Here is a 27,722-nt window from a genome sequence, read left to right as displayed (position 1 = left end):
GATGCCAGCCCCCATCAGACTGCGGGAGCTGATCCGGACCATCCGGACAGCAAGAACCCAGGCAGAAGAGCGTGAGATGATCCAGAAGGAATGTGCTGCCATCCGGTCGTCCTTCCGGGAGGAAGATAACACGTACCGATGCAGAAATGTGGCAAAGCTGCTGTATATGCACATGCTGGGATACCCTGCACACTTCGGACAGGTAGGCCAGAGTTCAGTGCTTGTTGTGTCATGTGCACATGCCATCTGCTGTGTGTGTTTTGGGCAGAGCACTCCTGGCTGCACTTCTGGCTGCTCTTCAGGGTGTTCTGAGGTCTCGGTTTTGACTTTGTTAGTGTGAGCTGCTATTTGGAGACTTAGATGTTTTGTTATGAAATTTAGGGTTAGTCTGCTTTTGCCAGACTATCTGCTCCTCAGCACCCATGTTTCTGCAGAGGCATAATTCTTAAACCACAGTCCAGTACACAGGAATATTTCTAGATGGCATCAACACAGCACTTGGGAATTCCGTGTCTGATGGAAGGTACCAGATGCTTCAAAGGAGGTTCTGTATCCTTTTCCTTCTAAAGCAATCTATTCTAGACAGGTTAGAGCTGGTCTGTTTCTAGCAATTAAAAAATTGGTGATCCTTCTCCGTGTCTTAGTGAGGTGCCTTGGAGAATGCTGATAAGAGTTTTCCATCTCTTGGCTAATTTTTGACACACTTTTGACACATTGTGGAAAAGGAGCACAGAAATGTGGGAGTTCTTGAGTTACAAGATATTCTTCAACTAGAGCTCTGTTTAGTCTTTGGGACATAGTATGTTTTGCTTAGAAGTCAGCAAGTGTCATGTTAGTAGTATTCTAATCTTGGCCTTCCATAAAGCTAAATAAAAAGTAATTCAAATTGTCGTATCACCTGAAGTAGCTTCATCTCTTGCGAGTCTATCCATTCATGATGGGATTTACCAATCCTGACATGTCTCACTGAAAAAGTAAACTCAAACCACTGAAATAAAATTCCAAATAGTTTTAGAAGGAAATCAGTCTGGGTTGTGCTATTTCATATTAAGTGCATCATTTCTACATCATTGGATTCTTCTCACAGGAGATAGTAAGGTGATGCATAAGAACAAGTTAATTTGTGTACTTTCCTGTTGCTAACACTTTCAAGTAGCCAGGCTCCCTGGTCCAAGTGAGAATCTTCTGTCATAGAAATTCAGGCTAAGTGTCTAAGAGCTGCAGGAAGAATGAAAAGAGTTACAGATAAGTGTCACCTAGAATTTCTACAGTTGACCTTTATTAGGAACATGTTTAAGTTGTATTTGGATTAATTTATTACTCAAGAATTTAATCCCGTATATGGAAGATTAGACTAGATATTTAATAGTCTTTCAGTTTCTGCTTCTGTCAGTAATGGTAAGCTACCTCTTCACTCTCAGTGGAAGAAGATACTGAATAATCTTTTTTTATCCTATTATTGCCAGTGTTGCTGCATCTCAAGCAGAAGCAATGGTGCTGGGAACGTAGTATTTTGTTCCATGGCCTTGGTTTTCATGGAATTTATCACTTGCACATCAGGAAGTTCAGGGTCCAAGGCTGAGAAGGGATTTTAACAGGTATTCTGCAAGTAAGTTGCAGGCCTTTGCATGTCTTCAGAGCTTGTGACTGAAGGAATCATGTGAAGTGGTAACGTAGGTGCAGTGTAGTTTGTGTGAGCTGGGACCTGCTGGAGACCTGTGCGGTTCGGCAGTGGAGCCCTCTCGTCCAGCACTACAGATGGGAAATGTCAGAGTGCAAGGAGAAATACACAGGAGATGAGTTTTGGTGGAAAAGCAGGAGAGAGCCACAGGCTGTGTGAGTCTCTCTGAAAGATGTGAGCAGACATCTGACTGTAGCTGACAACGTGGTTGGGGTAGCAGTAATAAAAGAGAATTTGGAGAAGGTGCTAGACCATCAGGATGGCTGATCAGGAGCACTGCATTTAGCCAGTGCCTGCTGGGATGCACTGGGTAGTGAGCTGTTTCCTCAGCTTGTGCAAGGGCTGTTGTGCAAGTGTAGAAAGTGTCAGGAAGCCTGGGCAAATGGTGAAATAACTTTATTGTTGTCGTTACTTCTACTTGCAAAAAAAATCCAGTTGGAAGAGTGACTATGTCAGAAAAAATTGAGTAAGTTGTAGTCAGGCTTTATGGCTCTATCATATCTGGCTTTACTGATGTAGCTGTTACAGATTTTAATTGTTTCTTCAAATGACATGGAGATAAGGGTATCAAGATTTCTTCTGCTATTTATACCTAGTAAGAGCTTCAGCTGATCATATTTCTCAGTATTGCTGTGCATGAAGCTAGTTCGCGTGTACTTGTATGCAGTGAACAAGAACTTGTCAGCCTCTGTAGGGTATTTTTCAATAATTAATAAACCTGGGGCAGAGAGCTGGTTCAGAGGTGTGTTATTCCCTTAGGTAAAGTACTGGAAAGGTAAGAGGTTGATATCTAGTGTTCTGTACCTTATCCCTGGCTGATCTTACCCATTTGTGTAAGTTCAATTATCCTTGTGGATGACTGGTCTTATTGTTCCGGTGCTTCTTTATTCTAGATTTTCAGTCGCTTTAAACCTAGCAAACTGAGCTTGCTTTCTCTCAAGCTTTGTCCTGTCAGTTTGTCACCCTGCACTAGGTGGCTGTTCATATGTGACAACTGGCACAGCTGAGTTGTTGTCCTCTGGTGCCATGCAGGTGTGAGAACCTGTCAGTGGCTGTGCCACCGCACGCACTTTCTCTGGCACTTCAGTTTTCTTATCGTGTACAGCTTTGCCCTCCTGATGTGTGTGTGCTTCTTGCATCTCACCTGTGTCTGTTGCTGTCTTCAAGCCTCCCTGTAGCTAGGGACCATGAAAAACTTAAATGACACCCTGTATTTTTGCCTGTGCATGCCCCCTTCCTTTTAAATTAATTTGTTGCAAGCCATGTGTGACTCCTCCTTAAACCCATTCTGTGTGCTTACTAGCTGCCCCACTAATTTGTAAAACAGATTTACAGGATGTGTTTGTGAGGGATAGGTCTCTTACCTGTTTTGAGAAGCCGTTTCTGCCACTTCCTTTCTGGAAAACAGGTGTTGATTATACTTGATTAGTCATCTGTTAGAGAAAAATATTTTAGTGCATAGTAATGTCAGAGCATCTCTGTAGTTTGTCGTTGTTGGTTTGCTTGTTTTTTTTTTCAGTAATAAAGTGTTAATTTGAAAAATGGGTTATCAATTAAATTCTTAATCAGCTGAGTGCAAGTGGTGGTTGTGCATGTTATCTTGGGGATCTCTGTGTTGTTGAGCACAGTTAACCCTTCTGTGTGGTGACAAGGAGGCTTGGAGAGGCTACGATGCATGTCAGACTTGAGGTGTTCAAAACAAGCAGCACAAAAGCTTGACTATCTCTGGCTGTATCTAAGGTTTGCCTAGCCAGCTAGGTAAGTTAGTTAGAGATCATAATAAACAAATACTGGTTTTGACAGCTTGCAGTGTGATACTCTATTAGGTAGATGGACCCATCTCAGCCTAGTTCAGAAGTTTACAGTGCAGATCAAACATGACACTTGATCCAGATTTCCAGATCTTTATTCTTTTGTTTTTAATGACAGATCTATTTATGTTGTCTCTATAAATGTTATTTTTGACTATTGTGATTTGACATAAAACCTGGTATATCTGAGATCCTGGTAGGCCAATGGTGTCGGGCTACTTCAAGATGCAAGAGCTACTGTTGGCTCTCCTGCTGACTTGCTGGGAGCTTTGGGCAGGTCATTTAACCTTTGTTTTCCACATCACCATAATGGGAATAAAATACAGTTTAAAAATGCATTCTGAGAAACTTAAATGAGTTAACTTTGAAATTCAAACTGTTTCTCTTCTAGCTAAAAAGTAGTTTAAGCTAATTCTGTCCTTTTTTTTGTTTCTTCCTTTTTATTTTTTTCCAGTTGGAGTGCCTCAAGCTCATTGCCTCTCAGAAATTCACAGACAAGCGCATTGGGTATTTAGGTGCCATGTTGCTGCTGGATGAGAGACAGGATGTCCATCTTCTTATGACCAATTGCATCAAGAAGTAAGGGTACCACCTCTCTCTCCATCAACACATGCTTTGAGGCTTCAGGATCTGAAAGTACACTCCTGGCAGTGGTATCTTCACAGATCTTCAGTACTTTAGTTTTTTTCCCTCATGTTAGAAAACTTGTATCTTCAATTTGTTGTGTGCTGTTGACTGTACAAGACTGCTCTAGAATTGTACTGTATTTCCCCTGGCTTCCATAGAGGGAAGAGAATGTAAAATGGCATTGGTCCTGAAGAGGTGTGCGTGGCAAACAAACACTTCATGTAACTACTATTACAGAATGATAGCTTGTGTTTCTGGAGGTCATGCTAAGATAACTAAAACCAGGAAGATGAAATGACCAGAGTAAGCTACTGAGCCAGTGCTGAAGACCTCCAATTGTTGTAAGGAGCTCTTCCATTTCTGTAAATTAGTTAACTTCCAGCTTGCGGTAGGATAGAGCCAGACAAGCAGCAATGCAGCATCAGTAATGTCCATGCACCTTTTAAATCTGATTGAATCTAGATAAAACTGTTAAGACTTCATGGGCTGGACTGGCCATCATATGTCACAAAGTCTCATACATTGCTGCAGCCTTGTCCTGTGCTCTTTACTTGACTTTTGCTGACAAGCTCCAAACAAGTCGTCTGACTTCAAGGATCAGGGCTGTGTATCCTGCTTTCTTTTTAAGGTTGGCCTAATGGTCCTGATTAATGGTTTTCCTTGGAAGCCAGCCAGCAACCTGGGATGTGCTGGCTGCTGGCATCCTGCTAAAATCAGACAAGAGGGGATGGGAAATAATATTTTTTTTCTTTAACTTTTTTCCTCTCAGGAAGATGCTGTTAAACTGAGACTGTTTTACATTATAGTTTAGTAGATGACAACTGATGTGCTTCCAGTAACACTTTTTCAAGATGGATGGTAGCAGGAGTGGAAGAACTGGGTTCTAGTTGGTTTATATAAATGCCTCCTTGATTATGTGTGGTGTCTGGTTTTAGTATTTTTCACTTGTCGAACATAAGCCTCCCAGATATTAGCAAGTGAGATATTGTTACTCAGTTAGACTGTGGCCTTGAATGCTTGGAAAGAAACTTGACAGAACTGCAGGCCTGAGGATCTGCTATCTTTGGACCTGGTGTCCAGGACAGAAGAGACATTTAGCTGAAGGTTTTTCATCAAAATGTCATACCTGTGAGGCTCTTCCATGAGAACCAGGCTGCTAGCTCAGCACCTCTTGATTATTGATGCTAAAATTAATTTGTGTGGTCAGGGTGTAGTAAGCTTGAACTGGAAATGGGTCAGACTGAAGCTAAGCAAAACTGGTGGACAGCTTCACACCACCACAGTGGGTTGTTTATTGTTTTTCCTTTGGCTTCTGAATCTACTGTATCTTGCTTTCTTCTAGACACTAAGGTATTTGATTTATGGCATTGTCTTTCATTATTTTATAGCAAGCCCTGGATTTTTGTTACAGAAAAGCTCTTGTGAAGCACATACTTGCTGTGTACGCACCTTTGTGTAGCTGCCAGAAAATTGCTAAAGGAAGGAAACAAAAGGAGCATGTTTAGTGGCATGTGCTGTCTACTCCCTCATCTGCATGTTGCCATAGCTGCTTGGTGGTACAACCAGAACACTCCTGCTTTGCTGCACGTCGTGCACATTTGCTTACACACCACCCATTCCCCTGCTCTCCCCTCGTGCAGTCACCACCTCCCTCGGCCTCCCAAACCTGGAACTGTGTTTTTCACTTTCTTCAGCATTTAATCCTGGGGAATGGGGACATGAGTACCAAATAGTCTGATGGAAAACTAGTGTAGAAATTAGTTTTGAAGACTGTTGGGATTGCTGTGTGGAAGCTATGATGTCCTGTGCCTAGGGTGACATTGATAGCTGGCCTCATGGAATAGCATCTACTCTGAGGTGATTTTGCTTCTTTTTGACCACTTTCACAGCTTCCTTAGGCATATGAATAGTTAGGATTGCTAAACAAAATTCTTGTATGGATTACTACGAAGGTGTTGGAGTTGTGGCTTTTGCTTAGGATAGAGGATATTTTGTACAGATGTTTATGTACTGTTTGGTTTGTAAATGCAGAAGCTAAAGCTCACCTGAGCACGTGTGAACTGGGACACCCCACAGAGTCACTGCAGAACTGTACTTCATGTTAAGTTTTTGTCTGCATGCAAGTTCCAAGTATTTTTATCTTTATAATTGAGAATTCTAAGTAGAAGTAGTAGCAAACCCTGTGGTACGTGTGCTTAAAGCTGCTGTTGCTCCTATGTCATGCTCCCAAAGAGCTGAGAGTCTGGAGAGTTCTTCTGGGCCCTGTGTGCAGCCGGTTAGGTGTCTGTAGCTATAGATGCCTTTTCATGTGTGTTCAGATTCTCTGTGTGCATGCTGATTGGCTTTTTTTTTTTTTTGTTCTCCTTTACAGTGACCTTAATCACAGCACACAATATGTGCAGGGGCTGGCACTCTGCACCCTTGGCTGTATGGGCTCCTCAGAAATGTGCAGAGACCTTGCAGGAGAGGTGGAAAAGCTCCTCAAAACTTCCAACTCGTATCTTAGGAAGAAGGTACTTCAGGAAACTCTTGAATACTTTGTAACGGGTTAAAACTCAAGATTGATCAGATGCCTTGCTAATATATGGAATGCTTGGCTCTGTGGCTTGGATCACACCAGCTGAGTATTTTTCCAGTGTGTAGTTGAGAGATGGGAGAATGTACCATCAACTTGCCAGGCCTTTGTGTATCATGAGATTGGTCATAGTTCCTACTTTGCTGGGTGTTCTCAAAACGTGTGTTGTTGTCACTGCAGCCTATTCTGACAGCTGTGTTTCCTGTACAGGCAGCACTGTGTGCCGTTCATGTCATTAGAAAGGTGCCTGAACTCATGGAGATGTTCCTGCCAGCAACCAAAAATTTGCTGAATGAGAAGAACCATGGTAATATCTGAGACTCTACTTAGCAAGTCAGTGGCTTTTCTTATGGGATGGTGCACTTGCTCTCTAAGCCTTTTGTTCAGAAGGAACTTTCTCTAGGCTGAGTTGTGAGATCTTCTGAGGAAGATCCAGTTCAGGTCATACAAGGTTGTCTAGAGTACCCAAATGAAAAGAGAGAATCAGGAAGTATGAGGAACTGAAGACCTGCAATACAATTAATACATGTTGTCCTTCTAGAGTCATTATTCTACAGAACTGTAGAATCATAGAATGGTTTAGGTTGGAAAGGACCTGAAAAGAGCATCTAGTCCAACTATGCAGTCACCATCTGACTGTGTATTCAGTGGGGCAGGTTCTGCAGACACAAGCCAGTCCCTCTCCTCCTTTGGCCTTCATTTGCAGCCTTAAGACATGAGCACTGCTTTCTGCTTTTCCTGGGGCTCAGCTGCAAATGCAGATCTATTTTGGGGTAGATATATTTGATTTGTATGATTCTGTGTGATACAAGAACAATATTTTTTAATGATTTCTTGTTTTTTTCATATGATCTTTGTCACGTGTCTTGAGCCAAGGAAGCTGTTAAATGTAGATACTCTTTCTTTCCCCTGCCCCACTCACCTTTAGGTGTTCTTCACACATCAGTTGTCCTCCTCACAGAGATGTGTGAGAGAAGCCCAGACATGCTTGCACACTTTAGAAAGGTAAGTCTGAACTGATAATATTTCAGAGTTAAAATTCACGGTGGTGAGTTGGGGTTTTTTTACCAGTGCATCCCCTTAGGTTCCCTAAGTGAAAGCAGGGTGCATGTCTTTCAATAAAATCCTTAAAACTATTTGGGTGAAGAATTGAATTATATTGTCTGCTTGTTATAAAAATTTTAAACCATTGAATTTGGGAATTTAATCCCCTTCAATAAGTGGGTAGGTTATGAAACATCAGTCTTATGACCATTCAGTATCATACTGATCCTAAAGTTAGATGTGAAGTGTCTTCTTTTCTCCCTTAGGGTATTTTCTGCTCTTTGAAGCTAATTGCATATGACATTGGAATAATGACTGTATCAAACATGAAGAGGCAAAGATTAAAAATTGAGGTTTATACTAACATGTCTTAACCACAGCCACACAGTTTTTAAACTCAGGTCAAAAATACCAAGGGAAGTTCTAGTTCTGTACATAACTCACCTCAGGTTCATGTCATATTACATAATTTTCTTTTTTCACTGAAGGGTTTGAGTTGAGAGTCAGTGTCTTTCTTCCTCCTCTGATTAGGAATGTTTGCTTCTCCTCACCTGCCCCCCCAGCAGGCTCCCTAATGTTAACTGTAATTTGCTGTACCATATTTTTGCCATATGAATGACTGCCAACAGAAGGGCATCTGAAAATTGCATTGGTTGTGTCATTCTGACTTCTTGGTCAAAGAGGAGAAATTGAACAAAGCTGGTAGTCCAGAACTGGCCGTTGGCTCCTCTGAAAAGTCTTGAAGGTGCTTATTTATTTGCATGCCTAGTTTACTGTTCTTCCTTGGCTTGTCTATATCATTAGGGACTTCACACAGTGCATCCTTTGGTGCATCTTAGAATTTTGGCATACATCTACCCTGGCCCTGGTGGTGTATGTCCCAGCAGGAAAGAAAGTGGGACCAGGGTTGTCCTGAAGCTGCTGCTCGGTTAAGATTATAGTAATGGGAAAAGAGAGAAAAGCTGATTCCATAAAGTTTAGGTTCTGGGCACATTCTTTTCTAGCCATCTCTTGTAGTTTTTATGCTGTGAATGGTGTAACATTGATCTATCCCTAATGCCTGCTTCGTCTGTTTTGTCCCTGTTGTCTGTTTGGAATCCTGCTGTGTGTTAGAATGAAAAGGTAAGAGCTAATCCTTATGGACGGTGCATGCTTGCATTCAATCTGTAGATGTTTGTTGAGAGGTCTCTTAGTGCCACGTTTGTGATTGATGCCACATGCTTAGATCAGTTGTCTTTGTCTAATGCTTCTTGTGTGTCACTAAACCGCTACACCCATCACAGTCTTGAGTCTCAGCTGTGGCCTTCTCTAAACCTCAGCCTGCTTTCCTCAAGCTCTCTCATTTGAGGAGTTCTTAAAAGAATTTCTTGTGCCTGTGCAAACTGTTGCCCTGGGCTTTCTTCTTATCACAAACTGGGCTTTGTGTTTTGCCTGAATCATGGGGCAACTTTGGGTGATTCCCCAAAGAGAAGGAGGAGAATAGACCCTGGAGCTTCTTGCAGGGAAGAAGCAGTTTGACACTGGAGCCCTGTGAAAGATGGGAGGGAAATCTGTGTCCTATATGGAAACTCTTGGAGAGGAAGCAGATCACAAAACTTTTCTTGCTAGAATCTAAGTTGGATGTGTGTCAAATTTGCAGGAATTCTTAATCATACAGCAGTACAATACTTGAAAAGATCAAAACTCTTGGCTATGTCTGGCAATTCCATGGAGATGTATGCTAAAAATGAGTCAGGAGGTCACGTAAACCCCCCACGGGAAGTTTTGGAATTATACAATGTTCGTAGTCCCAGCACATCCCGCTCTTGTGAAGAGAGGAGTTTAATTTGATGTTTCCTCTCAGTTCTCACCTGCCAAGCTCTGATAGATTTAGTACTTAAAGATACAATATCTTGCTGACCTGCCAGCGTAACTGTTTCCAGTTGTGCCCTAGCTAAAAGCTGTAGGTTTTCATAAAACATCAGCTCTAGCTGTGCATGTTGAATTTGTGGAAGAATCTATAAACTGACTTATTTTCAAATACAAGATCTGTTCTTGGACTTACACTTCAAAGCAGGGGGAGGGGAAGGAACAGTGCACTAATAGGACAACTCTCTTCCTCACAGCTTGTTCCCCAGTTAGTTCGTATACTGAAGAACCTTATCATGTCTGGATATTCACCAGAGCATGATGTGTCTGGGATCAGTGACCCCTTTTTGCAGGTAAGAACTGATGCAATAGATAATCGATAGCTTGAATTCTAGCACTGTGTTCTGAGACTCAGGTATGATGAGGTGTTTACTTCAGGGCAGCTGTGTTAATTTGAAGATTTTGGGTTTGTTAAGAGTTGATTGTGCAAATGCTCTTAAATCTACCTTAGTTTAAAGTAAGGCACCTGCAGTTGAAGTGCCTTATGATAAGAGGTGAAGCTGTGACAAAGGGGAGAAGCAGCATCACGTGTTCTTGCAAGGCTGTGCCTGGGGGGAGTGGGATAGTTCTGGCTAGTGGGAAGAAAATGAGCACATAAGCCTGTTCTTGTTGGTAAAAGTCTTACTAAAGATAAGTTTTTTGCTTAGGAGTGGAAATCAGCATCTTGTTTTGCTGCTCTGCCACTGCCCAGAGGCGTTCTGGGCATCTCACGGCCCTTGTAAGAGCCGCCACCCAGCGGGATGTTTCTGCTTTGTTCTGTCAACAGGTCCGAATCCTGCGGCTACTGCGAATTCTAGGGCGAAATGACGACGATTCTAGTGAAGCAATGAATGATATACTTGCACAGGTGAGGTCTGCAGGGTTGATGAGCAGCTTAACCTTTCTTTTTTGGTTTCTTAATAATTTGGATTCAGCAGCTCTGATGAGGATACTGGCAGTTGCTCTCTTGGGTTGGATTTTGCTGCAACAGATACATGTTCATAGCTGTGGTGCTTGTTTGCTGGGGACTGGTTAGTTTTGCTGCCTGTTCTGCAGAACAGTGCAAAGGGATCTATTTGGATGCATTGGAGATGCTTATTTTGTTTTCTTCAGGTTGCCACTAATACAGAAACAAGTAAAAATGTGGGAAATGCTATTCTCTATGAAACTGTGCTGACCATTATGGACATAAAATCTGAGAGTGGATTGAGAGTAAGTTGCCTTTGCTATAGCCTTTTTTTTTCCCTAGGCTTGCATTAGAGTAATTTGTGAGGAGAACATGAAGCTAAGTTGTTTCACCCAAACTTATCTCTGCAGTTGACTCTAGATAAGGCTGTAGCCTCTTCAGAAAGCACTGTTTGTTGTTTTTACAATATAACAAATAAAGAAAACTTCCTGCAGACTCTGTTCCCTTGAGTGCAGGAAAGACCCAGTGCTCTGTGTCTCTTAGCTTTTCCTCTGCTTAGTCAGCTTCTGGAGTTCTGTATGTTATGCTTTTGGCCAAGAACCACAATGACAGCATTGACACATTATCTTTAAAATAATCTTGAAACAATGAAAATGACCAGCAGACTTTTTTGATCACTGACCTTCCTTTAACTCTTTCTGCAGGTGTTAGCCATTAACATCCTAGGCCGTTTCTTACTAAACAACGACAAAAATATTAGGTAAGTTGTATGAAGTGTGTTTTGGCAACATGCAGATTAGAATGTGTGAGAAGCAATTACACAAAGATGATGCTGAAGTAGAGCTTTCCAGGAGGCCATACTGGGAAGTGCTGTTGTTGGGGTTAGTATGAATGTCTGGCTTTCTTTTTTCTCAGGGCATTCTTTTCTCTGTGAAAATCTTAACTGTGGCCCTGCCCTTCTTAGTTGGCGAGTCTGGGTGTGTAGTGTAATTCTTAGTGTGTGATTTCTTAATCTAGTCAAGTGTGTTTAACCTGTGAATCTCGTCTCTTGTCCCACTGGTCTGTGGTGACATTCAGATTGGGGTTGGCTCTGGAGATCTGACGGGTTAGGCTAAGACTGTGTTTTTCATGATTGATTGTTGTTGGCAAGAAGGAAGCTAGATTGTGCTTTGGTCGCTATGAAACTGTACCTGGAATTTCTTCAGCTGCTAGAATTAAGTCTCATTTCTAGGCATTATGATTGCAAATCATAGTATTGGTAGAAGACACTAGTCTGGGCAATTGTAACTCATGCTGGTTTGAGTGTGTGATCTGCAGAGGTCTCATCTTTAATTGCCTTGTCTTTTCAAAATCTTCCTGAAGACTGGGCAACTGACATGAGCCCCACACTTGGAACAGGCTTGTCCAGGCAGCAGGATGTTGTTGGGTGTGTTACAGATTATGGTGACTTGCTTTTGAAGATAGGCCAGCAGTCCCCTGGGGGATTTCCATTTGTTGCTGAGTACAAGAGAAACCTGCTCTGTTGCAAAATAAAGCTAAGTTTTGGGGCTGTGTGTGGAAATGAAGTGCCTGCTGTCAGCTTTTGATTGCTGTGTGTCCTTGTCCCAGATACGTAGCTCTGACATCCCTGTTGAAAACTGTGCAGACAGACCACAACGCAGTGCAGCGGCACAGGAGCACGATTGTGGACTGCCTGAAGGATCTGGATGTCTCCATTAAAAGGTAATTGACAAATCAGTGAAGGAGGCTCTCAAGATCAGTGGAGGGTGAGCAGGATGTAGGGGAACATGACAGTAATCTTGGGGAACTTTAAGTCAGACTAGTATTAATACATAGTATGGTTCGTACTTCTAAGGAAGGTAATGAAGATGAGCAGCCACCTTCTTTGGGAAGTTGCTTTTACAGCTTAAGCATCTTGGATTGGAAAAAAAAAGTATTGTTTGCCTGAATTTTTCCAAAATTGAGTCAATGGAGATCAGGTTGTGGGCTCCCAAGTTGGAAAGCCTCCATGAAGTATGATCCTAATCAGAGCCAATCTGACATGCTTTTGCTATTTTTGCTATTGCTTTTCTTTTCCAGGTGAACAGGCAGTGCCATATTATCTTGTAGCAGTGTTGAGCCATTCAAATACTGTACTCCAGATTAGTTTTGATTAGGCAGTGGTAGAATTCAGACTAGATTGGTCAAATAATTTGCCTACAAAACACATCTGTTTATGCATCTTGGTGTTTGTCATTTAAATTACATGTCACTACTTCTCTGGGCAATGGGAGAGCTTGCAGCCTTACTTCTCAATACAGGAAGGCTTTTTCTGATATTCAGTCTAAACTTCTTCCTCTGTTTCTTCTCATTAATTCAGTTATGTTCCTTTTACTCATGATGACAGCTTTCTCCCACTTCTCTCAGACACTCTTAGATACTCTTGAATTGATAGATATCACTTTTGCCCAACCTGTATGGAATGCTCTTCTAAACCAAGTCTCTCAGCCTGTTGATGGTTTGTGCTTTTTTTTAGAACTCCCTTCCTCATCATTATTCTTTCAGTAACTGGTGATCTGAGCTCAGTGCAGCATATGAATGTGTCAGAGATGTCCCTGTTGCTTATGTGGAACCTGTCTGCTGCAGGCCAGAATTTAATTGAACTCTTGTCACATCATGAGTATGCTTTCAAAATTTTTTTCCCCATGTTTTCAAATGGATTAGATACGTCATCGGTACTCTTTCTGATAGGCATTCTTCAAACTTCTGCCTGTTGTTGAATCAGAACTAGATTTTGTTAACAGCACTGCTCAGTCTAATATGTACAGAATAGGAAAGAAATTGGATCTGTCTCACTTTTGAAACTGAGTTATAACTGTTATGTAGTGGGTATCATGTAATCCATTTTTACAGTTGCAGTCTGTCCCACAACACATTTGTACCTGGCTGTTGCTGTGGGTTGCCAGAGCCAGCACGATGCTGGTTGTGGAAAAGCAAAGCCCAATCTAGGTTTTTGGATAAAAGGCAAGAAAAGTGCTTTGTTGGGTCCTGCTAGGAAAACATAGATGTGCTACAAAGGACAAAGCTTCATGTCTAAGTGCTGTTGGAGGATGAAGCCTCTGAGTGATCCATCAGCAGAGCAGGACTGCCATGCTGACACTCATGCTGCTGACAATGCACTGTCTTCACTGGAGCCATGTAGTGCCTTGACTCAGAGACCCTGGGGAGTGGGTGTCCAGGGCTGGGACTTGAGGGAAAGACATGAGACCTGGTTTTGGTTATCTACAGCATGGCCTGTTCTTACCACCTTTTAACCATTGCATCCTGACCCATGTAGTGTAATTCCAAATGGCTTTGCCATTCAAGTGTTTTTGTCTGTCTGCTTAATATGATCAAACTCCATGATTAGGAACTTCGTGACAGAAAGGAACCATGTGATATGACTGAAGGTAAGCAACATCTTCTGAGATAAGTGTCTGGTGTTAAGGTTGCAGAGTACCTCTGTGCACCTGCAGTATTCAGATATCAGATGTGGCCGAAAAGTTCAATATATGCATGAAAGCCCATAACCCGATAGAGTTAGGTGTAAGGAGTTAGGAAGTAATCAGAGAGTTTAAAACAGTTCTTATAATGGTGTGGGTCTTCAGCCAACCACAGATCTTGATGATAAAAGGTAACAACTTAGTTATGTATTTCCACCCTAATTCTGAACACCTCTGTGTTTTCTGTGTCCCTGGGTATGGGGTAAAAAGCAGAATCATATATTTTCAGTTCACATCTCTGTAGAAATCCTTACTGCAATAGTAACTAGGGAAATGTTGAGAAGCAGTGCTGTCTAGATGTTTCAGGTTCTGGAGAACTGAGGTTTGGGTTTTGGATTACACTAAATGCTTAGTTTTAAAAAACAGGGATGTTCAGTTATGCTGGTTTCATGCATTATTTTAGTGCATTTTAACATAACTAAATACCAACATTGCACAGAAATCAATCACGTTTGAAGTCAGTCTTCATTAAAAGACTTCAAAAGAATGGGAGAGCTTTGCTAGAATCAACTAACAGGAGCTTTGAGTAGAAGAGCTAAGGACTGGCCTCTGACTTGTTGATGTACAGAACAAGGAATAGCAAAGAGCCACCACTCTGCCTAGTTCTGGTGTCAGCTTGGAGGTGGGCAGGAGTGAGCTCTGAAGGTTCTAGAGACTTTACGTAGTTTGACAGGACACAAGCTTCTAAGTTAGTATTTGAAATCTCTACTGTGTGTGAATCACTAATACATAGAGTTTGAAACAGGTGTCTTTTGGCTCTCTGAAGCTGGAGAAAGTGTTTTGTAGTATGGATTACTTACTGCAGTGGTGTGTCAGAAATAACCAGCATGTGTTTACAAATACTTGGACAGTCAGACCTTAATGCTGAGGGACTCTGGTTGCTGAAAGTTATTTCAAAGTCTCTAGGGCATCTTGGATGAGTGTTTCTAGAACAGCCCACAACCCCACTGCCCCCTTAGTTTTTATGGGGATGGATATTTATTGTCAGCCCATGAACAGGAAAGTACTGGTACAAGTAATGTGAAAGGCTGTTCTCACAGGATTAATAAATACTGCTCTCTTCTTAATTAAAAGGTAAGTGCATTTCAGTATCTGTTCTTGGCTTTGTGTTTTGTTGTTTTTTTTCTTTACTAGGTGAAGATACTTACTGGTTTTCTGTCTCTTGCCCTAGGCGTGCAATGGAACTGAGTTTTGCTCTTGTTAATGGGAACAATGTCCGTGGGATGATGAAGGAGTTGCTGTATTTCCTAGATTCCTGTGAACCAGAGTTCAAGGCAGACTGTGCATCTGGAATATTTCTTGCAGCTGAAAAGTAAGGATTCAGTTTACTTGGTGCTAATTATTTTTTGTAGATCCTTGGAGTTTTATGAGCATTTTGTGTCTCGTTCCTCCTAACTCATCAGGAGGGAATAACTTGATCATCTCTTCTCGATTTTCTGACCTGTTTGTGCTTTGTCAGTTTTAACCCACACTGAGGAATAGGACACGGTAGTGCCATGTGGATAGTCTTCATAGCACTACATCAGTCCAGTGTGCTGATTTCTGCTGCACTTTGGCACAGGCATTGTGCTGACACCCTGGCCCCTCTCCACACATACAGATCCTCTGCTCAGTTGTGGAGGTGAGATGTCTCATTCTTGCTGGGCTGTTGTACTCAGCAGCCTGACCTAGAAGTGCTGTCTGGCAGGGTCTGGCTGTGCTGCACACACACATGGGTGTTCATCCAGCTTCCAGTGGTGCAGTAATGCAAAAGCCAGTCAAATCAGCCAAGTGCCTGCTGTTCTGTTCTGTGGGGATGCTTCCTGTGTGTGTTGTTGGTGTGTTCCCCAGGGAACAGTGGGCCAGGAAGTGATGAGTGGGGAGTCTCAGGTGGTGGTGGGTCTCTTGGTGGTGCTGAAGCCTGGCAGTTGCTGCCCTAACTTGTTTTCTTCCTTTTCTCAGATATGCTCCTTCCAAACGCTGGCACATAGACACCATCATGAGAGTCCTAACCACGGTAAGTGAGGTTACTTGTCTTGTGTCTGACTACATCAACATTTTTTAAATTCTGTAAGAAGTTATTCCTCATCCGGGTGGAAATGGCCATAAAGGCTGGCAGATAACAGCTGCTACAATACACAGAGGAAGAGCCTCTGCATGGTAGTGATCCAAGGCAGCCAATCAGAAATACGTAAATTCGGGAGTTGTGACTGAGTGTTTCTTTAGAAGAAATACATGATTTCAGAAACACACAGGAATACAGTGTTTTTCTACTGAACTAATCACATTAACTTCTAAGCTAGGACAGCTGTTATGCTGCCTGTGATTCCAAGATAGAGTGCTTTCAGGGGAGAGTGAACACAGCCTTAAGAGACTTGCAAAGAGAAAGGGGGTGGAACAATTTATTGGAATTGTTCCAAGGTGAGTTTATCAAAGCTTTTAAAATTAAATTTTATCAACAGCTTTCTAGTTCCTCTCCTTTGAGTTTAATTATTACTCTTTACCTACATTAATTTCTTTTTAAGTGTCCCAGCTGAGGTGGAACTGAAGTAGTGATCTGGCAAACAAAAGGGAAGAGATCTAGATAACTTGGGTAGGCAGTGTGTTACCTGAGGCAAAGAAGAGGGAAGAGATTTATTTTATCAATGTGAGTGTTCAGATTTGAGAAGTTCATTGAGCAGCAAGTCTGGCTTGTGTGCTGTTTTGTCACCCTGAAACATTAAAATAGATTGCTCTGAGCTGGAAATTGATTTCCATTAGAAGGTTGGCGGTGAGAATTGCTCTCAGATTGCTTCCTTTGACAAACTAACTTCCTTCTCTTGGTTATAAAGCTATTTTCATGAGGCTACCTGCTGCAGACTTACAGATAAGAATCCTTTAGAGATAAGCCAGAGCTACCACAATTAGGGCATCAACCACCTTTGTCCAGGTGGATTCTCACTTTGTTGATCTAATTGAACTCACTTAATTTCCTCCTTGTGTGTCTGCTCTCAGTACCAGAGGAGTGCCCAGACAGAACAGGTTTTCAGCAGTATGCATCTTCCTTCAGTGCCAAAGCTGGCTGATTGTGTATTGCCCTACATACTTTCCTGGCCTTAAAGTGGGCTTTTCCCTCTGAGCTCTGTGTACCTCTAACCACAGAGTGACATGCTGGCAAGTTCCTGTGCTAGTCTGGAATAGTCTGGTTTTGAGTCAGCAGTGGAATAAGCTGCAGTTTGCCCCCAGGGTCTTTGACTTAAAGCTTTCCATTTAAACAGAGCAGTTTTCTGTGTTGCTTTTTGTTCCTTCTGTAACACAGGCTGTTTAAGTTCACATTCTACCCTCTTGACAATTTCAGGACATCTGTAGTCTGGATTTCACTGGGTATAGTTGAGTTAATTGGGGAAAATGTCTTGTCCTTTACTTTTACCCACAACCATAAATGCATGTGGATGAGGAAGGTGATTTTTTTTTTTTATTTCCATGCACATCAGGTGGCTCTGTGAGGATATCAGAGATGTTGGGTGTTACTGAGAAGTTGGACAGTGAAACCTAACAACTTGTATTTGTCTCCTGAATGCACAATTGCTTTTGCAGGCAGGAAGTTATGTTCGTGATGATGCTGTTCCGAACCTGATTCAGCTGATAACCAACAGTGTGGAGATGCATGCCTACACTGTGCAGAGGCTCTACAAAGCCATCCTTGGGGATTACTCCCAGGTAAGATGGAGTGTGACCAGCTTCAGTTTCCTTGTGGTACTGCAATTAAGCTTGTTTACTATACATCTCAAGGAAAGTCGAGATCACACTGTCTGGCTTCAAGGGACAGGTTGCAGAGGAGGCATGTCTCCTAGAAGGTCATTCTTTTATGGAATTATTAATTGAACTGAATATTCCTGTTTCTTCTACTGTGGGGAACTTCCTTGGCTGGAAGGAGGGCTAAACTTGCTCTGGGAAATTGTGATGGTTTATTTTGTTGTACAGGCATCCACTTGTCTCTGAGGTGTCTGAATTTTTTTCTTCTAATAGCAACCCCTGGTACAAGTGGCCTCTTGGTGCATAGGAGAGTATGGAGATCTTCTGGTGTCTGGGCAGTGTGAGGAGGAGGAGCCAATACAGGTATAGCTTGGGAAAGAACAAAGCTGTGTAGCTGGCTGAGGCTGGATCTGTCTGGTGCTAGCTATGAGGGGGGATGCCTGCAGCCATTGCCAAGCACTGGTGTCCATGATGGGGACGGACCCTGGGCAGGAATCTCCTTCCTGTGTGACAGGCATGATCTGTGTGAGCCATGCCTGAGGAGCACAGCTCAGGGAGGTGCCAGGGCAGTGTCTCTGCCTGGGTCTGAGTGTGTGCTGTGGTGATAAACCTGCTCTTCAGTGTGTGGAACAGGAGCTGCATTTTCAGCTAGAGTCATAAGGTCTGCACCTAGATGCATGTGTCTCTACGCTCTGGATGTGTGCTGCAGGCTGCCAGAGGTGTGGAGGAGGTATGACATGGCCAAGCAGCAAGAGGCAGGTTTCTGCAGTGTGCCCCGAGAGGCTTGCTCTGTCTCAGCTCTGCAGAGCTGCTGTCTCAGCTCAACCTTTCTGTGCCTTTTCAGGTAACAGAGGACGAAGTTCTTGATATTTTGGAAAGTGTCCTGATATCTAATATGTCTGCATCTGTTACACGAGGCTATGCTCTCACTGCCATCATGAAGCTTTCTACAAGGTTTACCTGCACTGTCAAGTGAGTTCTTATGGATTTACAAGAGTCTTCTTGTTATTTGTTGGCTTTTACAGTCCTCTGCTTGCAGGGTCAAAGACTTCCAGTGATTGGTACTGTTTTTTCTGTGGGTGTCCTTCACTGTCTAGGAACTTAGTCCGTGGTGCTGTTGCTAGAAAACTCCTTTATGGGGAAAATAATTCCTTAGTTTCAGTGGACTATTCTTTCCAGTTTCTTTTCTGGATGATGGAGGTTAAAATAGCCTGTTTTCTGCTGATGGCTTCTTGGTGAGGGTGGTTGGCCTTTCTGATGGATACACCCCTGTGGTGGTATGTTAATCAACCGGTGATGCTGTTGGGACAATTAAAAAATGGATGTTGCATAGATAGTGCAGGAAAACAGCAGTTACTGCTGTTGTAAATTAGTCACACAAGACACCTTTGAGCAGAGGCCAGATAGTGTCTTCTGGATGACACATGCTAATCCCTTGCTTATTGCTTTTAATTCCATGGTGTGTTTCTTCTGCTCCCCTGCCCTGCGCAGCCGCATCAAGAAGGTAGTTTCCATTTATGGCAGCAGCATTGATGTGGAGCTCCAGCAGAGAGCAGTGGAATATAATGCACTTTTCAAGAAATATGATCATATGAGGTAAGTGCTGATGAGATCTGGTGTTAGAAAAGGATCGTTGTTGTCTGCTCTTTCCTGTGTACCACACTTGGCACTTCAAGAGCTTTGTCTGGTGATTCTGGTGGGATCACAGAGGAGCTAGGATCCCTCCATCATCTAAAGGGTTCATGAGTGTTTTAAGAACGTATCCTGGGATGGTGTTCTGTGCTCAGACTTTTTCTACTAAAATATTTACCCTTCCTTGAGCTTGGACTTTACTAATTTTTACTTCTAGGTGTTGAATCTTAAATTTTGCCATCCTAGCATTACCCCATTCATTAGGTTCAAACTGATTTTATAATGTCTGTGGAATAAATGTGCAGAGGTCCACTGAGCTGTCCTCATAAGCTGTGCTCTGAACTTGAGGTAATTCTTCCAACTGTCAATACTTTTAAGTTTTTCAGAACATCTCTTAATTTACTGTATCTTCTTGTAGAATCTGTTTTCAATCTCAAATTCTGCAGGCGAAGGTGGACTGTTTCACTGCACCACTCAGCATCCATGTTCTACAGTTCATGGGCACGTTCACCTCCTATACCCACTCACTGAGAGATCCCCATTTGTCATTGCCTTACTCACGTGGTTGTTTCTTTCTGAGAAAGCTAAAACCCTCCTTTGTTTTGATGACTGAAGCTGTGATTTCTTGCAGAACAGCATTAACATACTGTGTACAGTACTTAATTGTTGATACGTAGAAACACCCCCAATTCTGTTCATTTAGGATGATAAGATTGGAGGAGATTTTCTGGGGATGAACTTCATCCACCCTTTATAACTTCCCATAAGATTTCATTGGATGGAGGAGTATTCATTTTAGGGTCTACGTGAGAGGACAGAGAGAAATGGGTGCCACTGGACTAATTGTTGCCTGTGTTTGTAGGGGCCTCCAAACCTTGTTTCAAAGGCAGTTCACAATCACTTTTTCCATAGATGCCATCCTGCTCACCAGGTATAGGACACAGCATCCTGATTATTTCCTTTTTTCTGTCCTCCTGTGGGACCTAGGCAGCAACTCAAATTGTTCTTGGAAAGGTCATGTTAATGAGCAAGGGCATATGAGCTGCCTCAGGCTTCACATGAAGCCTTACTAATGAGCTGAGAAAAATCTAGCATGGGAGGCTTTTGATCTCAGTTGACCATTGCAGACAACAGTGTCTGGTGGTCAGATGGCAGTGTGTGCTGCTCACAGTTCTGGGAAGCTTTACTATGCAGAAAAATGTATGTGAATTTCATTCAGTTTTATGAGTGTGTTTGTATTTTTACCCCCAGTACATTAGAGTGTAAATGTCGATGTTTAATAGATTCTGCTCATTAAGACTTCATTCATGGTCAAAAATACAGCCCATTGTTGGGTTCGTTGGCACTGGAACACTATTTTCAGCCCAAAAGATATAAAGACAGTATGCTTACCTGTGCTACATGCAGCACTTTCTGGCTTGATCTGCAAGGGTAATGACACTTCTTGTATTACAGTCTAATTCTTGCTGTACAGGTTTTCCTAGTTTTTGTTTTCATATCAGGATTCTGGATCCTGTGCCTCTTCTTCAGTATCTGTATCATTTCAGGGGCTGAAATTCATCTTTTTGCAGACGAATTTGTCTGAATGAGAGCAGGGTGATTTGCTTTTCCAACTTTGTCACATGTTGTAAGTTGTTAATCCTCCTGCAAAGAGAAGTGAGGTGAGCTGCCCGACTCAGCTGCATGTAGAACAGAGCAGTCAAGTGTCCTGTGTCTGCAGTTCATCCACCATTCCTCAATTATTTAATCTTTTGTCTTGGGTTATCCTAGCCCCACAGTGGAAACTGTGTCAGGTACTAGCGGAGCACAGGAGGCAGGAGGGCTTCCTTGGCTTTCAGCTGTCAGCTGATGTCTTTACACTGGCACAGAACACTGGGACCTGCTTCTAGCCACCTCAAGCTGTCATCTGGTCTTACAGTTTCCCTGCATTGGAGACAAAAGGAAAAGACAGGTTGCCCTGTGTATATCACCTGCTGAATGGCTTAGTGTTTGGATTGGGATCCAGGAAGATGGCACAGTGTAACTATGTCAGCTTTTCTTAGGCCAGCCCTGCTTGAGAGGATGCCAGTAATGGAGAAAATCACCACAAATGGCCCTACTGACATTGTACAGACCAACGGAGAGACAGAGCCAGCAGTACTGGAAACCAAACCTCCACCCTCTGGATTGCAGCCTGCCAGCCAGGTAAGGGAAACTGATTGTGGATAGGTGTCCACTGCCTGTCAGACCACACTGTTAGCCACTGCCTTAAACTGAGACTTTCTCACTTCCCTTCTTTGCTGGTTCTGGCCTGGTGGTGGTTGCAACACCCCTCTGATCTGGTGGCTCATGTCAAGAAGAGGTGTGGGCAGTGCAAGAGCAGGGTGCGGTAAAGCCAGATACCCCTCAGCCTGTCCTAGTGTGCACAAACTCCAACCCTCTCTGTCTCTGTGGTCCCAAGAGCATGGAAACTAGATCTCTTGTGGGGTGTGGGACCATAGCCAGACTAAGAGCCTTTCTAACTGACCAGCAGCTCTGTTGGTCTTCAATCAGAGAGCAGATAGAATAGGAAGTTGAATATATAACTATTACATCCACTCTCATTAGGCAAATGACTTGTTGGACTTGTTGGGGGGAAGTGATATAACACCTGTAATCCCCACTGCACCTACAAGCAAGCCAGCCACTGCTGGTGGGGAGCTCCTCGACCTCCTTGGAGACCTCAATTTAACAGGTGAGCAGGCTCTATGTCTTAGAAGTGTTCATTCTCAGGCCTGAGTGGGATGTGGGCTGGCTAGTTCTTCACTTTCTGTCAAATCCTAGTCATCACACTTATTCTTACCAAGATCCATATTGGCATACAGGTGGGAGGCAGGAAATGAAGTCACAGGCTGACTCTGCATTGTTACCTAGTGAGACGTGAGCATTTTCATGCTCCAGCCTGGGAATTGTGTGAACTTTTCCAGAGAGAACTGGGAGATCTGGGGAATTCATCCCATTTGAATGCCTGCTAGCTCAAGAGGAGCCAGTCCTCTTTAGTGAAAGCAAAGGAGGGGAGAATGACTACACAGATGATTTGTAGAGCTTCATGTAAAGAAATATGATATGTAGCAGTTGATATTTGGAGAAGGAATGGTTAGTCTGAATCCCATGACAGCTAAGCAGTAACCTTTCACCATCTCTTGCAGGTTCTCCAGTGTCTGCCCCTGCGCCGCAGATAGCACAGCCTCCGTTCCTGCTTGATGGGCTTCCCTCACAGCCTCTCTTCAATGACATTGCTGCAGGTTAAGGGCGTTGCAAATCCTTAGTCTGAGGTGCTGCAGCACTCAATTAAAATAGGAAACAGGAGTATCTAAAAAAAAAGAGGGGGGGGATGTGGGAATGAAGTGTGGCACAGACCCTGGAGCAGGAGCAGGGAGGTGCTTAAATCTTCAGAAGAGCTCCTGTTTGGAGAAAAGTAAATGCATTCTGTGATGCTGAGAATGATCTCCAGGTTCTGTAGATATTCTGTTTTTTTGTTTTCTGCAGGAATCCCCTCAATAACTGCATACAACAAGAATGGGCTGAAGATTGACTTCACCTTTGAGAGGTCAAACACCAACCCCAGCGTCACTGTAATCACGATACAGGCCTCCAACAGCACAGAGCTGGACATGACAGATTTTGTTTTCCAAGCTGCAGTACCAAAGGTAGAGGCACTCGGGGCAGCTGCAGGGATAGGCTGAGGGCCACCTCCTGATGGGTGCTTTCACATAGAACCTGCATCATGGTAAACAAAGCTAAGAACTGTTAATAGGTTCTCTTAGTGCTCAGTTTGGTCATCTCTTTCTAGTCTGAAAGTAAATGCTATAAATGCAATAGAACATCAATTCTAAACAAAATCTTGTTTTAAAATCACTACTTTCTAGGAAGGTTGTTATAAACCACATGCAGAAAAACAGTGGATAAAAAAAAGTGAAGACACCTAATCTTTCTCTTTATTCTTCATTTCTAAGAGCAATACCATGCTCTTTGCAGCTCTGAATACATTAAAAAATATTTTGGAAGCTATTAGCTGCTTATAAAAGTTTAAATGAGTGCCTGCATGGTGATTAGTCACGGTCCTCCTTCAAGCAGTGAATTGTCTCCCCTTGTGCTTAGCTGCAGCACAGAATATGTGAGATGGATATTGCCTGGAGCAGACCATGTGAGCAGGGTGTGATTGGAATGTTCTTCAGGTTTCAGAAAATACATTCACTTTTGGGGAGTTTCACTTCTAGGAGTTAGTAATGCTAATTTCATGTGGATAGGTTTCATACCTGCTGTAGGAAGAAATGGGCCTCCTGAAGTCATGGCTGTGCTGAACAGTCCTGATACTTGCTCTGTGTGTGGTCCTTGAAACAATGCACTCTGTTGTAAGCCCTCATCACTAGTGTTTGTATCCTGCCTGGATCTTGCTTGGGTAGAAAGCGGGTGAGACAGTGAATATTTTGTACTTTACAAATAGGTAATTAAAGAACTGATTATTTAATTTTATTGTGGCTGTACATATACTGCCAGGCCCCAGAACTGAACTCTAGTTTTTCTTTGTCAGTGCAAGCAATTTTATCTTATTAGTTGATTAAGCAGGAAATTGTTATCTCTTTGCCCTTTCTTTAGACATTCCAGCTGCAGCTCCTGTCTCCCAGCAGCAGTGTCATCCCTGCATTTAACTCGGGAACCATCACACAGGTCATTAAAGTCCTGAATCCACAAAAGGTGAGTGATTTCAAGAACAGTTATTAAAGATACTGATTTGGAATTAGGCATGTAGTGGTGGTTGGTTAGGGATGCATCTCTAAGGAGACAGGGAGTGATGGTAGCTAGTGCTGTGTGTTTAATGGCAATCATTTTTGTAACTTCTTTCTAACCCTAACCAAAAAGACAGGAGGTAGTGGGCACAGGTTTGCAATTCTGTTTGGCTGTACTGCTAAAACAGTTTCACAGCTTTGCTATCTTTGTGAATTTATTAATGTCTTGCATCAGAATGGTTGTTAAACAAGTTTTGAAAAGGCCTTTCTAGAGGAGCTCAAGCTGGTGTTTGTATGTGTTGTAAAAGTGATAGCTGAAAGGCAAGCACCTTAGCATACAAATATATTTAATATTGGTTCTTGCTGTCTGCAAGTGTTACTTCAAGTGTTTGTTATGCGAAAAACATTGACCCATAGTTCTAACAAAACTATATTTTCTCAGGGGTTATATTTTGTTTTTAGTGTAATCAGCATAGATTTAAACAATGATGGAAAGAATCTTTAGATGTGCCTTCAGAGGCTTCAAGACTGGAATACAACAGACTTGAGGGGAGGGAGTAGTGTTGCCCATTTGTCCTCTTTAAGAGGCCTTGAAAGTGTTTAGATGGCATCAGAAATAAAATTAAAATTTCTTATTTCTTCCTTTGTGGGGCAGCCTTAAGATCTTAAATACCTTTAAGAACTTAGACTATTTTAAATTTTTCATAGGTTAACACTTACGTGCTGCTCTAAATGTTAAGTGTTACTGCTAGACTGCTGTGCCAATTAGAAAAATTCTCAAATCTCAGCTTAAGATTTATTTGGCTGCAGTGTCTTCTAGCCTGTAGGTTTTGTGGTTTCCATGCATCTCCTCAGGTCTGTGTAGTGTGCTCCCTAATTATTTTCTTTGTCTTGTATGCATCTGAGATGAATTTCTGAGATTTCAAAGATCACTTTGAAAGTTATGTTCTAAACTTGGGAAGGTTTAGGAGTTTTCCTCTTAGGTGCCAGAAGTCACAATATATGCACCTCAGATGGACCCGAAAAGGTGAATTACACTTAGATAGTGGGATGCTCTCTTGTTGGAACCAGAACTCCTATGGACACTTAAGAATACAGAGGTGCAAAATACTATTTTGCTATCCTCTTCTCTTGCCCAGTGTTCTCTAACTCTTTCACTTCAGGTGTTTGTGTATCTCTTACTGTCCTTTAGATTGCTACTTCCTGAAAGCACAGCTGTGCGAGAGCCCTGTCCATGAGATAGTGTAGTAACTTGGAATACTCTGAGGGAGGCAATCTTGGAACAGCCTTGCTATATAGGAGGTAGCTGTTTGTCTTGACGGTGTTGTAAATAAGTCTGTTCACCTAGACATGGGCTGTCATTGTGCTGAATTGAAACTGAGGGCCTCTTTTCCAAAACAACACCAAATATAACAAAAATTTACACTGGTTATGTGGATTGATTAGTGATGAAGCACAGCTGCTTCACCCTGAGGCTGGTTGGAGTCATTGCTCTCCTTTCCTCCCTCTGCTCTGCCCTTTACATATTTCCCTATAGGAATGGGTAAAAGAGCCAGAAATGGCCAACTTTTTTTCTTTTCCTTTTAGGGTTTCTGGGAAACAAGTTTTGGTTTCTTGTTTTTGTGGGGTTTGTTTTTTGTGTTGTTTTTTTTTTTTTTTTAACAGTGAGGAGAACGGGAACGTGACTGGAGTAGGCTGGGCTGTAGATGCTATTAAGGGCCACCTATTATCTGGACAACAGCCAAATTACAGTGTGCTACAGTTTCTGAGCTATTCCATAACTTAGAGCAGGAGGCATGTTCTTCACCGACAGTTTGCAGTTTCTTAGACTCTTTCCTTCACAGTGCTCCTGAGCTATGCAGTGCTTGAAGTTTCCAGGCCACTGCTTTGAGGGAACAGGTGGTGTGGGAAATCACACCTCCCTGCAAGCCTGAGAGCAGAGCAACACAATCTGATTCCTCCTTCTTCCATTGTTAACTGGGTTTTTAAGGCAGTTACTTTTGTATTTAAGAACTTCAGTGCATGTGAGAGCAGGGCCAGTGCAGACATAGCTGTGGGCAGAAGCTGGGCAGAAGCTGTGCTGTAGCTTTTCTGTGAGCTTGTACCTGACCAGAGAACCAGTGACCAACCAACATCTCACCAGGTTAAGCATTTGTTTGCAGTGTAATATCTTACCCTGCACATCCTTCCAGCAGCTCTTGTGGTGAGGAAAGGTCTGTGATCTGTATTCATGGGGTGAGGGAGGGGAGCTGGATGTGGGGGCATTTGCTGACCTGTAATGAAGACCTGAATTTGTTTTGTGGAGTTTTTTTTGTTTTTTTCCCTTTTTCTCTTGTAGCAACAACTACGTATGCGGATCAAGTTGACATATAATCACAAGGGCTCAGCAATGCAGGATCTAGCAGAAGTCAACAACTTCCCCCCTCAGTCTTGGCAGTGAGGCTCTGGCACCATTCTTATACTCACCCCACCCAATCAAAAACTCTGGGAAGAAGGTTGTGATCCTTGGCAATCCCCCAAACTGCACCATGGGCATGGGGAACAGATGAAACCTGCTGATGAGGAGGAATTTTCCTGAAGTGATTGCTGACTTTGAAGCATATCTGTTAAGACTAATCTCTTCTCCTCCGCTGATGAGGCTGGCGGCTTGTGGAAGCTACTGTGCACTCCCTCACACATGCATTCACAGCCAGAAGCAACATTCCCATCTCCCCTCTCCTTCCCTGCCCCCTGCAAAGAAACACCGCCTGGTTGGAAGAGAAGTCTGGAATTTCTAGCAGGGAAACTTTCTTCTCTCTGCAGCAAGTGAACAGCTGACCCTTCTTTCTGCTGTCTTTTTCCCTTGGGGTGGGCAGGGCGTGTTGTCATTCATCAAGCTGGATTCCTTCAGGCACTTTCATCTGGGGCTCAGACTGGGGACTTGGGGAATGTCAGGCTGCCCTGCCTCTGTTGTCTTGTGTCCCCTGTGTCTGGAGGGGCTGGAGGCTTCTTATGGCCTACTCAGTGCATTGTTGTATACACCCACCTCTTTGTTATGTGATACATACCAAGAGCAGGTTAGGCCTTGGGAGCTGACCTACAAACCTGAGACAGAGCAGGAAAATAGGTGCTGGTGAGAGCTGGTAAAATTGCTTTGGTGCTGTACTTGGAAATGAGGACCTTACACTTGAATTTTCTTTCTTTCCATCAGTAGCTACAGCCATGCAGATTCACAGTCTTCTGTTGCTTCCCCAGAAAGTGTGGTGGTGATGTAAGAAATGCAGAGATCCAAGGAGCAGCTAGTTTTCTACCACAGACGGTTCCAAAGCCTTTTAACCCATTAGTTGTGGTTTATGGGTAGAAAAAGACAGCTTCTTAGGTCAGTCTTTGAGCAAGGTCTCTGTTCCTGCTGGGGGACTCATAAGAGACTATGCTGCAAAGTTGTTCTTCCTGGTTATTCCAGACCATCTCCCCAGTTTGATTTCCAGAGCCTGTTGTAGACCCCCCTGGATCCCATTTGACTTACTTCTGAGTGGGATATTTGTGTTGTATCTGTAATATTGGCACTGAAATAAAGACCATGCGGTTTAAAGAGA

General features: G+C 42.9%; 1 protein-coding gene across 2 annotated transcripts; it reads left to right on the top strand.

The window, feature by feature from the left end:
• On the top strand, window positions 1–27,722 carry AP1G1 (adaptor-related protein complex 1, gamma 1 subunit). Of its 2 annotated transcripts, XM_009993645.1 has the most exons (23): window positions 1–202; window positions 3,947–4,071; window positions 6,491–6,632; window positions 6,905–7,001; window positions 7,623–7,699; window positions 8,852–8,860; window positions 9,844–9,939; window positions 10,413–10,493; window positions 10,739–10,837; window positions 11,237–11,292; window positions 12,141–12,254; window positions 15,225–15,365; window positions 15,995–16,049; window positions 17,609–17,731; window positions 18,041–18,130; window positions 18,612–18,739; window positions 19,259–19,363; window positions 21,442–21,583; window positions 21,986–22,112; window positions 22,567–22,662; window positions 22,907–23,067; window positions 24,017–24,115; window positions 26,486–27,722. In XM_009993645.1, the coding sequence occupies exons 1-23, from the start codon at window positions 2–4 to the stop codon at window positions 26,585–26,587; spliced, it is 2,466 nt and encodes an 821-aa protein (XP_009991947.1). In that variant the 5' UTR covers window position 1; the 3' UTR covers window positions 26,588–27,722. The 2 variants fall into 2 exon arrangements, with proteins under 2 accessions (XP_009991947.1, XP_009991948.1); XM_009993646.1 differs by lacking the exon at window positions 8,852–8,860 and having other exon boundaries at window positions 26,486–27,168.

Source organism: Chaetura pelagica, unplaced genomic scaffold (genome assembly GCF_000747805.2).
Source record: "Chaetura pelagica isolate M959 unplaced genomic scaffold, ChaPel_1.0 scaffold703, whole genome shotgun sequence".
Classification (NCBI taxonomy): Eukaryota; Metazoa; Chordata; class Aves; order Apodiformes; family Apodidae; genus Chaetura; species Chaetura pelagica.
The sequence above is the reverse complement of the archived record's forward strand: the minus strand, read 5'-3'. Positions and strand labels throughout refer to the sequence as shown.

What these genes read in the sequence shown, in the direction of transcription:
- AP1G1 (XM_009993645.1), top strand. Translation starts at nt 2, where the DNA reads ATGCCAGCCCCCATCAGACTGCGGGAGCTGATCCGGACCATCCGGACA. An exon ending in GCTGAATGAGAAGAACCATG is followed by an intron (nt 7,002 to 7,622) that starts GTAATATCTGAG and finishes ACTCACCTTTAG; the next exon opens with GTGTTCTTCACACATCAGTT. An exon ending in AACAACGACAAAAATATTAG is followed by an intron (nt 11,293 to 12,140) that starts GTAAGTTGTATG and finishes TCCTTGTCCCAG; the next exon opens with ATACGTAGCTCTGACATCCC.